Here is a 14,563-nt window from a genome sequence, read left to right on the forward strand (position 1 = left end):
TTATAAAGGAATTCAGGATTCAGAACAGAGTCAGCTTTTCTTAGTCCTTTTACATCGTCCACTTGTTTTATTCTAGATTAGCTCAAGGAAATCATTTCAAGGGCAAATGGAATTGGCATATAATGCTTTCTCTTTTCCTCCTCCTCCTGGAGGAGAAGTAGACTGATTATGATGAAGGGAACCCACTAAAATTTCCAAATATACTTAATTGTTCTAAATTTATATAGACCTGACTTATATGGAGAAAAGAAAAGAATGAGGCTTTAACAGAAAGCTAAGGCAGCAGTGTTTCAGCCAAAATTTTCAGGTTAAGACGCTGAATATATCTGGAAGGAAAGCAAAAACATTGCACAGATGTCATACTCATACTTTACAGATCTTTGAGCATTTGAAAGTATTTAAATGATTACCTATTCATTCATGTATTCTCTAATGCTGTTCACCAACTATATCTGGCTCTTCTCTGAGCATAGATTGCATTTTCCCATTCCATTTATGTTAAGCATGGCCATGTGACTTGCTTTGGCTAGGAAAATGTGAGAAAATGCTATATATGTTGCAAGTGGGTGAAAGCTTTAAGAGCTAGTATGTAATTTGCCAGAACCCTCTTTCCTCTGTCATGACAACCAGCTCCAGATGTGGAGGTTTCATCAGTCTTCCCCCTGGAAAGATGAGCTGCGGGGTACAGGGTTTCGCTCCTCCTCCCCAATACCTTAACCCACATGGACATGTAGCATGAATAGGAAATAAACTTTTGTGGTTTGAGGACATTAAAATTGGAACATTATATTGTTTTTGCAGCATAATCTATCCCATGCTGACAACAGTAGTTTTCTTTCTATATGCTGAGTGTTTATATTTGTGAGAATTCCACATTTTAATATGTCATTGCTTTTTAGATGTCTAGAGTCTTGGTCCTTTAATTTCAGATAGCCAACCTGACTTCAAATATTTGGAAGCAAAAGTTTTAAAATATTACATGATTGTGTATGGATTTTAATGTGTATTTGTTATATTGTATATACCAAATCTTGTTCTTCATTAGATTTATATCAATTAGTAACACATCGATCGTCTCCTTCATGGCAGTACATTAAAGATGCTTAAGGAAAAGGGCAACATATAATCTAATCTTTATGTATTCATGCAATGCAAATTTCAGAAATGCCCATTTAGTGGAACTTGTGAATTTTTGTGAGGGTATAATAGAAATGATGATGTAAGAGATTCCAAGAAAAGATAGTACTCCAGGAACACACATATTAGAAATGACTGCAACGAAATTCAAATGGTGCAAGTAATTTGCTGCCTATATATTCTGATATTTGAATCAGAAGTCAGTTTCAAAGTTCATGGCCAACAGAATTCTAGATCTTAATTTATATAGAAATATGAAAGGATGCGATTAATAGGATTAGTAAAGGGCTTTGCATTATCTGAGAGAAATGGTAAGTGAGGACATTTTAGATATTTATTGTTTTCTGATGTCTTCCCCAGTGAGAAATATTTTGGGGAAGTATATTTTAGTATTTGGAATGGAAACTTTTTTCCTTTCTCTTCTTACGGTATTATTTTATATCATTTTCTGACATCAGAAAATAGGTATTGAAGAGGAAATTTTGAACCCTATGATATCTCTGTGGGCATTTGAATAATTTTGGTGCACATCCAGGAATCCAATAAGCAAATGATAACTTTGGAATTTGTAGTTCCATGAGCTTAAGTGTTCTTATCCCACTCTTTAAAATTTAATACAGTATGTCTTTTTAAGCACGTTCTTGTGAAACTTAATTAGTGCTACTAAATCTTAACAGAATATTTTGTAATTCTTGGAATATTTATGATAGAAGCATTTCCAATTATTTAGAGGCAATTTTCCTACAGAGATCTATGTTGCACTCAGATCTACATGGTATTCATGAAATGAATGGTGAAATTAAGCAAATGATTAGAATGGTTGTTTTGTAATCATGGTTAATGTGTTTTATTAATTAATTCATGTGGTAGCTATTTATTAAATAGCTGCATTTCAGACACTATGGAATGCACTATGAATACAGAGATAAAAAAGACATGGTTTTGTTCTTAAGGAGTTCGCCTCATAGCAGAGAAAAAATATGTATTTGTATCACTGCCTATGATTAATGTTATAGCAGAGAGGTGTGGCAAGTGCTTTGGGAGCAGGGTAGAAGAAAGGTTTATTTTTTTCCTATAAGAAGGCCCATGGAGGGCTTCACAAAAAAGGGTGACATTGGAATTGGGCATTTAATACAATATTTCAATACTTGTTCAATTAGTTTTATTAGAAATATTGAGGATTTTATCCCCACATCTATAGTGAATAGAGAACTTTCCTCTCAAAATAAGTTTTGGCATAATTTTTATGCCATGGTATTTGAGGGTTTTTAACTGGGGTAAATATTTAAAATATATGACGCCAACAATGGGCATTGAGATGATGCTGACAATAGAATTAGAGCAGGGTCTACAAAAACACCTACAGTTCCTATTACCTCTTTAATTATAGGAGGATAGCATCATTTCTCACATGCAACAAGTGCTAGTTCCTAACGTAGAATATTTGTGAAGAATAAAAGATCATCCATGTATAGTGCTTGACACAATTAATGGTATAAAGTAGTAATTCAATAAGTGTTATCTATTATAGTTATTAAGGGTGAGAGTAAACTGACCTGGCAACCAATTATGATATATTAAAAAGTGTGGAGCAATTAGGTAAAAAAAAAAGGAATAAAAATGCTTTTCAGAGATAGTCTGCTTGAATGTTGGAAGGAGACAAGAGAATAGGTTAATAAAAGGTTATATTTTTTAATTGTCCAGACAAAATACTGACAATTCTATTTTTGCAAGGGATAATTATTTCATATCCTAGATCCCAATTTCAGTGAGAATCTTTGGTAATAATGATGAACCGCCCCGAAGTGAGATACCAGTATTTGATGGTGGCTGTTTGCAAACTCTGCTCTGACTAGGCTTAGTTGTCTAATTTATTAATTTATGATGCTTTGTGAATATGTTTTTCAGTAGCACTTATGAGTGCAGATAATGGATCATTTCTATCCTGGCTCAGTATCCTACGTTTGCATTTGATTTGTCTGATTGCTGCAGGTGGAAACAATAGGCGATGCCTACTGCGTTGCTGCAGGACTCCACAGGAAAAGCCTCTGCCATGCTAAGCCCATTGCCCTGATGGCCTTGAAGATGATGGAACTTTCAGAAGAAGTGCTGACACCTGATGGAAGACCAATTCAGGTAAAGTATCTCAGCCATCTGGCTTGAATAATAAATGCACCTTTAACTGCAGGGGGTTAAGAAATTCCCTTCTTAATTCTACTTACCGTGGCTAATAAATCTAAATGACATCTGGTGCTCAAGAGGACTAGGGATGACTAGAGATAACATAAATCCAGGAAAATGGCAAATGGAATATGGACCAAAGTAGGGAAATGTACGAGGGAAGCAAATTATCATGGAGAAAAGAAAGATTTGTCAGTTACCAAGTCACAAGCAGGGATGATGATGAGAATCCGAGTCTAAGAGACAAAGGAGCAAGAAAATGGAACACTTGGATAACTCCCTGTAGGTAGTGTACAGGTGTCCTTTATGAAGCTTCATGATTTTAGAGTTGCCTTTGTAAGTTTTTAATGTGGCTAGAGTCCAGTGATTGAGAAAAGTTTTTAAAAATTTTTTTTATAAAGGTGAAAAATGTAGCTTCTGCTGTGTTGGACTCTTTTTGGGATCATTGGTGCTTTGTAACTTGGAGACTATCTCTGGGAAGTGGGTGTGGTCACCTAGCTGTATTTCTTCCAGAGTCCTATATTGGGACCCAGCAATGTTATTACTAGGAATCTTTGTAACCCCCAAATCCTGGATTTGGAGAAATAACATCAAAGTCAAGGGTGTACTTTTATAATAGCTCAGCAGTTATGAGTTGGAAGGAAGAAAGGCAGGAAGGAGGGAAGAAGTAGATATCTAGTTCTGGTGCTATGGTAAATTAGCTATCTTTTGAACCCTTCTGACTGAAACTGTTGAGATACTGTCTTAAATGTTTAAGTATTTAAACATTTATGCATATCACTATACTCATAGGAAAGGAATAAATATGCTAACCTCCTATATGAAATGAGATCAGGAACTATGAGATAATTGAATGCTACAGCCAGCTTTCCCTTTGATGATGTCTTCCAAACTCTCCATGTCTTAGCAGGTCTTTGACCGTTGCATGGTATGTAGGCTACAGGAAATAAATCGCAAGGTACAGAGTCTATCAAGAAGCCTCTCTCAAGGGATGGTTTCCTAAAGGGCTATATATTTAATTTGAGGGTGAATGAAAAATAAACCCTGCTGTGCAGAGAGAGTAGTAAGGAAATAACTGCCTTTATAGACCTTGGTGCCGAATGGAGGTGGGGAAAAAGTCCTACTTGAGAATTTTTAACCACATTGTGGCCCTGACACAAAATTAGAGTACAAATTCACACACCATGTATAGACTGAAAAAAAAATTAAGTAGTAAATTTAAGTGTTCGGGCTTTAGCAGTGACAACAAGAGTTTAGGAAACACTGTTCTTTCCTGGAGGAAATCAACTTCCTCCAAAATATTTCTATAGATAAACCCTTCTGAAAAATTAGCAACTAATTATAAAGATAAGAAAAACAAAGCACACTCACACAGGAAAGCAAAACACCATGGGAAGACAAGCAGAAACAATATATGGGAAAATAGACTGAGGATTGTATGATATCAAAATTATTAGAATCAAAATGACAGTGTTTAATATAATCAAAGAAATAAAAGAAAAGCTTGAAAATTTGAAGAGAAAACCCATGGATCTTTAAAAAGAACCAGAAAACTTTTAAAAGCAATTAATAAAATATGTTAAAACAACAAAAAAAAGCTTACTGATGACTTTAACAGATTCAACATAGCTGAAACGAGTGTTAGTAATATGAGATTGGAACTAAATAAATTACCCATAATTAAGTCTAGAGGCTTCAAAATGGAAAAATACAACAGAAAAATGTAAAATGTAGAATATGTAAGTGACCTGGAGAGAGTGGGAAGATGAGATGTATATTTGAATAGAGTTGAAAATGGAGATAATAGAGATAATGAAGGGATGGGAAATTTTCCCGAACTATTCAAAGACATAAATCTGCTCTCAGATATAGCAATCCTTAAGAATCCCACAGAAGATAAACGATAGGAATAAAAAAAATCTTAATGAGACTGCAGAACATCAGAGAAAAAGAGGACTTGATAAATGACAAAAGCAGAATTGATCAGTGGGGGAAAGAATGGACTATTCAAAAAATGTTTTTGGAACAAAAGGTTATCCATGGAACAAACAAAATATGAAAAGTAGTATAAAATTATAAAAATGTGATTAGAAAATATAAATTTGGAGTATGGAAGGATTTGTTTTTTTTTAACAATTCAGATCAAACATTCGTAATTCATAAAGGAAGCTAAGCATACATTTTACAATATTAAAATTAGAACATTCCTGTTCAAAGAATTCATACAGTGAAAAAACAACCACAAACTTAGAAAATATTTTGCAAGTCATAAAATCAATAAAAGATAGGTGTCTTTACTCAATTAATAGGTTTGTATGTGTGTGTTTATATATTATGGATATGGAAGAAAACTTATTTGAAAACCTGTGCAAAAGTCAGGATCAAGCATATCATGGCAGGAAAAAAAGAAAAGCCCAAAAACATACGAAAAGGTGCTTAACTCCATCAGTAATAAGATTAAAATAAATGAATAATATTATGATATAGCATTCTTGCCTACTAGTTTGGCAAAACTTTGAAAGTCTGACAGTACAGCTCTAGGTAAGGAGCTGCAGCATCAGGAAATCTCACACAGCTGGTGGGAATATAGATTGTTATAATTTATTCGGCATTGAACTAATGAAGTTTAACATGTAAATATACCCTTCAACCCAGCGATTCCTCTCGGGGGATTTGCCCTATGGAAGTACTTGTGCACATAGTAGAGGTCACACACAAGGTTATTCACATTAGTACTTTTTGCATAGCCCCAAACTGAAGGCGACTCAAATTATCCATCAAGACTAAAATGGATAAGTAAACTGTGATATATTTATACCTCAAAATGCCATAAAGTTGGAAAAATGAATGACTTCAGCTACTGATATCAACATAAATAAATCTCAAAAATGTAATATTGAGCAAAAGAAAACAGTCCTAGGAAAATGTTTTGTAGTATTATTCCATTTAATTGAATTTTTTTTAAATGTCAATTTTTTAAAGTGTTTGTGCTAATTAGAAATGCATACATTGATGGAAAAACTGGGAAAGCAAGGGGATAATGCAAAATTCAAGACAGCATTTAGCTCCAAGAGAAAGAAAGCAGATGATGGGGAGGGGAAGAATCCAACAGGGAGAGTGCACCTGGGGGTCATAGGTACAAAATTGTTTATGACTGTCCCTTAATGTGCACATGTTTATGTTTGACCATTAAAAAAAAATAAAAAATAAAGAGTTTTAAAATCACTCTAGCCAGTGGTGGAAATAGGCAAGTATGGGGCATTAAAAAACATAAAATCGAATTTAAGGCCCTCAGGACATGATCTAGTTTGGTAAGTTATTAAATTGTCTGAGTGATACTTCTACTACCAGGAACAGCAAACAAACAAACAAAAAGACAGCTGTTTCAGATCTGCTGCAAACCGCAGATACACACATTCTCGACTGAATTCATACTAGTTTTTAAATGTTAAATCTTACCAGCTGGGAAGTCTTATTATTTGGGGTTGTTTTCTATGTCGGTTTTTCTTTTATGGGACTATAATGTATGTACTGATTTTAGCATTGTCAAAGCAAACCTAAATTACCAGAGAACAAAACCAGGGAATCGCGTTTAATATGTGTAATCATCAGTACTCTCATTTGTGGGATACAACATCAGCTCTGTCTTAAGAATCAGTCTTATTAAATCATAAGAGGAAATGTCCAGAAAGATTTAATAAGAATGTAAAAAGAAAATTCAAAATAAGCCACCTTAATATTTTTAGCTTCATTTCTAATTTATTTTATTTGCATGGTTTGGGTTTTTTTCCAGCAGGTTGATTTGATTTTGAATTGTCTTTTAGCTGATGCCATGGGAACATTCGAAATTTATTGAGAGAATCTTTTATTATAAAATGCATGGGTATTGCAATACATGGTATGTGATCAGTTGATTTTTTTTAACCTCAAGTTACATAAGATTGTAAGATATTTAAAATTGAAGCTGAGTTGCAATAATTGTTTCAACCAAAAGACAATCCCTCAAATCTCTCCAATTTTGGAAAATAAATTGAAATTTTTCATATGGTTGTGTAAACCTGTGAGGCATTCTGTCATCATGGAAAATGGGAACCTGAATAGCCAGATACAATTGCTTGCAAATAATTGGCAGTGTTCCTGACTAATTAATTGTAAAACAGCCTTAGTTAAGTTTTAAAATTTTAAAAATAGTGAGACAATGTAGCATTTTATTTATTCACCTTTTAAATACTCAGGGAAATTTATATATATATATATACACACACACACATATTAGTAAAATTCAGATACTAGGCTGTCTCTACAAAACATATATAAATATAACCTAGCCATGCAGTAAATTCTGATAAATCAGTCCAAAGTGACTTTAATTAGGACTACTTTTAAAATTGATTAGATTGTTTCCATCTCTTGGCAATTGTGAACAGTGCCTTTCTGAACATTGGTGTGCGAATGTCTGTTTGTGTCACTGCCCTCAACTCTTCTGGGTATATATCAAGTATTGGTGAATCATGAATAATGCTTCTATAAACGTTGATGTACAGATGTCCATTCGTGACTCTGCCTTTGGTTCCTCTGTAATGGGATTGCTGGGTCATAGGGTAACTCAATATTTAGTTTTCTGAGGAATCGCCAAACTGCCTTCCACAGCGGCTACACCATTATACATTCCCACCAACAGTGAATAAGTGTTCCAATTTCTCCACATCCTCTCCAACATTTGTAGTTTCCTGTTTCTTTAATAGCAGCTGTTCTTATAGGTGTGAGGTGGTATCTCAATGTAGTCTTGATCTGCATTTCCCTTATAGCTAATGACGATGAGCGTCTCTTCATGTGCTTTGAGCTATCTGTATTTGCTCTTCAAAAAACTGTCTATTCATATCCACCCATTTATAGTTGGGTTGTTTGTTCTTTTGTTGTTGAGCTGTGTAATTTCTTTATGCACACAGGATATCAAGCCTTTATCCAATATATACCTTTATCCAATATATTGATCAATTTGTTGTTTATTCTGGGGGCTGAAAATATGGAAATACCAGAATTATTCCTGTTTCTTTTTTTCGTCTTAAATCCCTAGCGGGAATCTGATTTTTTTTTTTATTTTACATTTTCAACAACAAACATTGAAGAAAAGTAAAATCAGATTGATTTTCTTTCTTTTATTTGAGCTAGCTGTATTGTGATTTCACTAGGAAATTGTATAACTTTATCCTGTTCTTTACTCTTGTGGACCTAATTTTACAAGAGTATTTTGAATAAAAGCTTATATGCTAAAAGGCTGATTTATACTAATAGTTTAATCATTTTAATAACCCCAATACTTATTACTTTCTGTGCTTTATTCTTTAAAGAACAGAAGCATGGGTAGGGATAGGGAAGCTGAGTTGCGGGTTGACTAGAGAATGTGATTAAGGATATGTAAGAAAGGTAAGTAGCATTTTCATGACTTAAGGCTTTTGAAGAAAATTAACATATTGAATCCAAATGTCTAAGTGTAGCTCTGGACTTCATTAAAAAAAAAAAAATGTTTTCACTGAATTTCATCACAAAGGCATACAGATTCAAATTCCTTTCAGTAGTTCAGGGAATAGGACATTTTATATAAGGCAATTATAAGAGATTATGAACTAGAATTATAAAACAATATGTAATCATGTAGTACTAATGTGTTTAGCAATCTTAAATGCAAATGAGGGAAATGGTTTGAATTTCTTTTAACTGCCTAGTCCAAAAGCAGGAATATCATTGAATTTACATGTACTCTAATACATTAAATTGTAGGTCCTTAAACTTCAGCTTCTAATGAGATTTGTAAACTCATTTTTTTGAGATTATGAGACAGTCTCCAATTAATTTTTAAACAGTTATTTACAAAGGAAACTCAGGGTTGTTATTTTAATATCTTGGAGGGATTTGCTCTTGGCAGACACATTGCAATATTTAAGTTACCCCTTGCGATTCCAGCCTGATTTTATATTTAGAAAGAAAAAGTCTAATTATTTGATGACAATTGCTTTTCTATAACTTTTGAAGATTGTTTACTTATAAAACTATAGTTAGTATTTTTTTATCCTGAAGTATGTGTACTTATTTGAAATGTTCTACCTTTAGACTCTGTATCTAAGGAGACAAGCCTAAGGGCTCAGAAGGAAAAGCATAGATTCTATGCTCACTGTTAAGATACTGAGCTTAGTTAGTCTCCCTTCTCATGTTTATCCAGTATGTGCATTTGAGTGCTGGACATGTTAAAAATCATAGAAATAACTGGACAACTCCTCTTGATAAATTTTATATGTGCTTCTGTCATGAGGCTAGGAGTTCTAGCACTCAGGGATCAGATAAGTTGACTGGCTTCCTGTGAGGGACAGTCTAATTTCAATCCACCCTTCCATTTCTGGTATTGCCCTTACATCTGGGATGTTGCCTTCGTGGTCCTATCTCAAAATGTGAAGGGCTTGCTAAAGGCTCCCCCTTGGAGTCCATTTCTTGTCCTCCTAGTCTGCTGAGGCTGTCAAAAGTACAGCTCAGTTTCTTAATCCCTCAGTCACCTTTTCTAGAGTTGGCAGATGCACATAGGGGAAAGCAGCCCCAGCTTCAGTTCTCATATCTCCTCAAGCTATCTTCTCCTAAATCTTTGCCGAATAATTTTTAAATGCCTTGTAATCTGCCCTGCAGAGGGTTGTTCAAAGTATATAATCTGCTAGAACTAGAAATGGAAGTGCTAATTTTTTATAAGAATTTTATCTTGCTAATAATGATTCACCTTCACAAATCTACATTTATGCTTATTTTCATAGATGAAGTTATCTTTAAATAGACGGGACAAAATATATATTTAAACTATCTACTGTAGCATAACAATAAACAAAATCTATTGAAACACTTATGACATGCCAATCACTGTTCTGTTTTCCATGTAATTTTATTTAGCACTCATAATTACTTTATGAGTGAAGTATTGATATTATTTCCATTTTATAAATGAAGAAAAGAATAAAAAAAGTTAGAGCTCCTAATTGTCACACTCTATGAACTTATCGATTTATTTTAAATAAATTTCAAGTTGTCAAATTTTCTTATTGCCTTTGAATATTCTATTATCTACTAATTTAGACTGTTCATAATACTAGTCTTCAAGACATTTAAAATTTATATTAGATGCGCTCTAGGGAATGGAAGCATATAATGTATTTTAGAGGTATTCTAACTAAATGGATTACTTTTTTAAACTGGAAAGCAAGACAGATTAAGTTATGTGGGGAAAATTAGTTATCCCATCTTTATTTTGAAAATTGCAATCATTAACCAGAGTAGATGGGGGCACGCATTAGTCATTCTTAGAAGCTTATTGTGGATTGTGATGCAGAAACTGCAAATTTAAAAGTGCCCTATTTACATTATTTCATAGGGTTTTATTTGAATTCAAAGATTGTAGTTTGTATTCTAGTTATTTTTTTCTATGTATTGAACAAAATATTTTTTAATTATAATATTCCTCTTCTGCCATGAGGCTGTAGTGCTGAGCTTTCATAGACAGAGAGGACTTACTGCCTCTATAAAATAGTCATCTATATAATAGAAAGCACTTAACTTCTCTGTAAAGTATTGGCATAGTGATTTATATACAATATAACATATGTGATTTTTTGGTCAATGAGAGAGAAGTCCATGGCTAATTATATTTTAGCATTTGTCTTTAATCAAGACTCTGATTCCAATATTATATGGTTACAGACTTTTAATCATATTTTCAGTCTATGAAAAAGTGGTTTATGAGGCACACACTTCTAAAAATGCAGGTCTTGCAGAAAATTTTTATGGTAATATTTATCAAACCCGTTTTCCAAGCAGTCACCTTGTGAAGGTATGTGCATCTTTTTGCTACATGAAAAATTTGGTAATAATAATTCAGTGAATGGAGAAAACCAAGTGATAGATATGAAAGCTAAACTGATTTACATGACACTGCATGTAAAGCAAAAAATAGCTCAGTTTGATTTTGAGCAGCAGTCTTCTGACTTCCACATTTTCAGAGCACAAGTGTGTTCTTTAGTGGGATAATTGTTCAAAAACATTACAAAGATACTGCGTTAATTATTATCATATGGGGGCACATACTTCTAAAGAAGTTTTAATCTTTCGCCTTTGTAAGCCTGCCTCCCCAAGAGTGCTTGTACGATGTCCTAAGAAGCTAAGATTGATATTAGAAGAGGCATTCATTTTTGACTTTTATGTAGTATACTTTAGAAGTATGAATCCTCCAAATAACAAAGGCAGCTCATCCTGTTTTATTCACCTGGTTTTTACATACAGAATAAGAATCTCCAACTTTTGCTCCTAAAGAGATACTAAGAGGTGGTTTCACCTACCCATTTTAGGGATTAGGCTTAGTCCATTATCTTTCGACTATGGTGTTTTACTTTGGCATGATTGACAGTAGAAGATCTTTTATTTTTTACTGCCAACTTAATTTCATCTCTTCTAAGGCATTTTGTGATATGCACATATGTTAATATTAGTAGCTTCAGTCTTACAATGCAAAACTAGCATGGAAATAGCAAGGTACAATAATATGTAGGAAAGGAATGCCCTATCTGCCTGTTAATCACACTATTGACTTCAGTTTTATGTTTTTGATTGTTATTCTATATTAAAATCTCATATCTAGCCTCAAATAAAAGTTAAGAAATCATTCATAGTAACTTTTTCCCCCAAGTACAAAAAAATAAAATGACATCTGAAAACCAGCACTTACGAGATACTCAAAATCACCTATAATTTACCAAACTACCATAGCTACATTTTACGTTTTATTGTACATCCTTAAAGGATATAAAGAATATTCTTTTTATTTCTGTGAATATACCAACATATATATACATAACATATACAGACTTGCAGAGTAAATTCTTTTAAAAATTGAATGGACCTCATCCAATTTGATGATCTCATAAGACACTAAACATGTGCATTCAACTTAAATATCTAGGAGACCAGGAAGCATCTCATTGTTATTGGCTCACTTTGATGGTGTATTTTTCCTGTTCCTGCCATTGATTTTTCAAGTCACTGAAAGCTAACACTTTTAATCACCTGAGTTGCAAATGTGGTACTAACAATTCAGTGTCACTGGTGCTTTTAAAAATTTGTAAAGCTTTGTGTTGCTCTCATGTCAGGCCTGTGGTAATTGTCTGGGTCACCACTATACTATTCCTTATTTGGAAAGCGGTTTCCTAGCAACTCTTTCTCCTAATAACTGAACTGATTTCTACGCATTTATAATGCTTCCTACTACTGCATCAGAAATTGTCACTTTGTGTGCAAATGTTACAAGATCAAATTTACCTGTGGATTCAGTTCTAAGAAATTATTCTGTTTAATCGCTTGCTCTTAATGTGTTCATTCAAAGGTTAAACCAACCACATAAGAATGAATTTAGTAAAACCTCATTAATTCAGACCTCACTCTGATAGGGTGATTTTGATAAAAGTGCCTGCAATGTGTGCAAATAGTTCATAGTAGGAGACATGATGAAGTTGAAAAACAGGCTTAATTGCAGTGATCAAATGGCCATGTAATCAGGGGATCTATGATACATGCACTGGGTGCTCCAAAACGGGGAAGGCTTAATTTGGGGCAGTTTGCTGTGCCATGCAGATAAGGCACTGAGTGAGCCTCACTGGAGCCTTGCTGGGAGTGATTTTTTACTCAATTACTCAATAAATATTGGAAGTTTACTCTTTCTTAAACAATTGTTCAGGCATTAGGGATTCAAGGGTAGGCAAACCAAATAGGACCTGACCCTCCCAGGAGCTACAGTCTATGGAACAACAACATTCTAAATGCTTGATTTAGAATGTGAAAATAGATACTTTGAATCCTCTCTAAATACTCTTTCCATCTTAATGTGGTACGTTTTTGGTTAGACTTTTAGAAATATTTGACAAAGACTTTTTTAAGAGAAGATAATCAAGATATTATTGTTTTACATTCACATAACCACATCTTATTTATTACCTTTGTAGATTTCATGTATTTCTAGGGAAGCAGTGTAGAAAGGCATTTATTTTAAAGCAAATATGGGCTAGTGGTTTGATTGGCAGTTTGTATATCATATCATCAATCTCTATAGCAACCTAATAAAGGGCAAAAACTGCATATATGCCCTTTATTAGGTTGCTGTAGAGATTATGCAGTTTTTGTATATTTTAAAGATCAAGAAAGAAAGACCTTGAGAGACTAATAAGGTCATGGAAAAAACTAATATATAGTGTAAAACTATATGTGAGATTTGTCCTAGGTATTTTATTTTCTTTATCTCTTTTAATTTGTACAAACTCTGCAAAATAAATTTCATTCATCTTTTTTTAAAACTTTTTTTACTGTATAATATAACTTATAAAACAAAGAAAGAAAAGAGCAATAGTTTTCAAAGCTCTCCTCAGCAAGTTGTTACAGGACAGATCCCAGAGTTTGTCATGAACTACCATGCCATCATTTCAAATTTTTTCTTCTAGCTGCTCCAGAACATTGGAGGCTAGAAGGAATAAATATTTTTTTTTAATCATCACAATTGACATTTTTTGTGAAAAATAACATATTACAAAAAAGCAATACATTTCAAAGTACAGCACAACAATTAGTTGTAGAATGGGTGTCAGAGTTTGATATGGGTTACAATTCCACAATTTTAGGTTTTTACTTATAGCTGCTTTAAGATACTGGAGACTAAAAGATGTATTAATATAATGATTCAGCAGTCATGCTCATTTGTTAAACCCTACCTTCTCTGATAACTCTACCCTCACCTTTGATCTTTCTTCCACTCTTTAGGGATATTTGGGCTATGGCCATTCTAACTTTTCATGTTGGAAGGGGCTGTTGATAATATCAGGCAGGGAAATGGAACTAGCTGATGTTCTGGAGAGGCTGGGCTCTCTAGGTTTCAGGACTTATCTGGTCCAGAGACCCATCTGGATGTTGTAGGTTTCTGGAAAGTTCCCCTCATGTATGGAACCTTTGTTGAATCTTATATATTGCCTTAGGTGTTCTTTAAGATTGGCTGGAATGGTTTTGGTTGGGGTTTGGCAAGTTATGGTAAGTAACAATGTCTAACTGAGGATTACTTAAGAGCAACCTCCAGAGTAGCTTTGAACTCTCTCAGTCTTTGATACCTTATTGTTACACTTCTTTTATCCTTTTTGGTCAGGATATAATTGTTAATCTCATATGCCAGGGCCAGACT

General features: G+C 33.7%; 1 protein-coding gene and 1 long non-coding RNA gene across 5 annotated transcripts in view; one reads left to right on the forward strand and one right to left on the reverse strand.

The window, feature by feature from the left end:
- GUCY1A2 (guanylate cyclase 1 soluble subunit alpha 2) overlaps positions 1–14,563 on the forward strand; it is a 316,485-nt gene that overhangs the window by 220,397 nt on the left and 81,525 nt on the right. For all 4 annotated transcript variants that reach the window (XM_077113085.1, XM_077113087.1, XM_077113086.1 and 1 more), the window contains one exon: positions 3,130–3,273. In XM_077113085.1, coding sequence (XP_076969200.1) covers positions 3,130–3,273 — 144 coding nt within the window. The remainder of the gene's footprint in view (positions 1–3,129; positions 3,274–14,563) is intronic.
- Positions 1–14,563, reverse strand: part of LOC143644289 (uncharacterized) — a 76,895-nt gene that overhangs the window by 32,612 nt on the left and 29,720 nt on the right. The window lies entirely within an intron of this gene.

This window comes from Tamandua tetradactyla, chromosome 8 (assembly GCF_023851605.1).
Source record: "Tamandua tetradactyla isolate mTamTet1 chromosome 8, mTamTet1.pri, whole genome shotgun sequence".
NCBI classification, from domain to species: domain Eukaryota; kingdom Metazoa; phylum Chordata; class Mammalia; order Pilosa; family Myrmecophagidae; genus Tamandua; species Tamandua tetradactyla.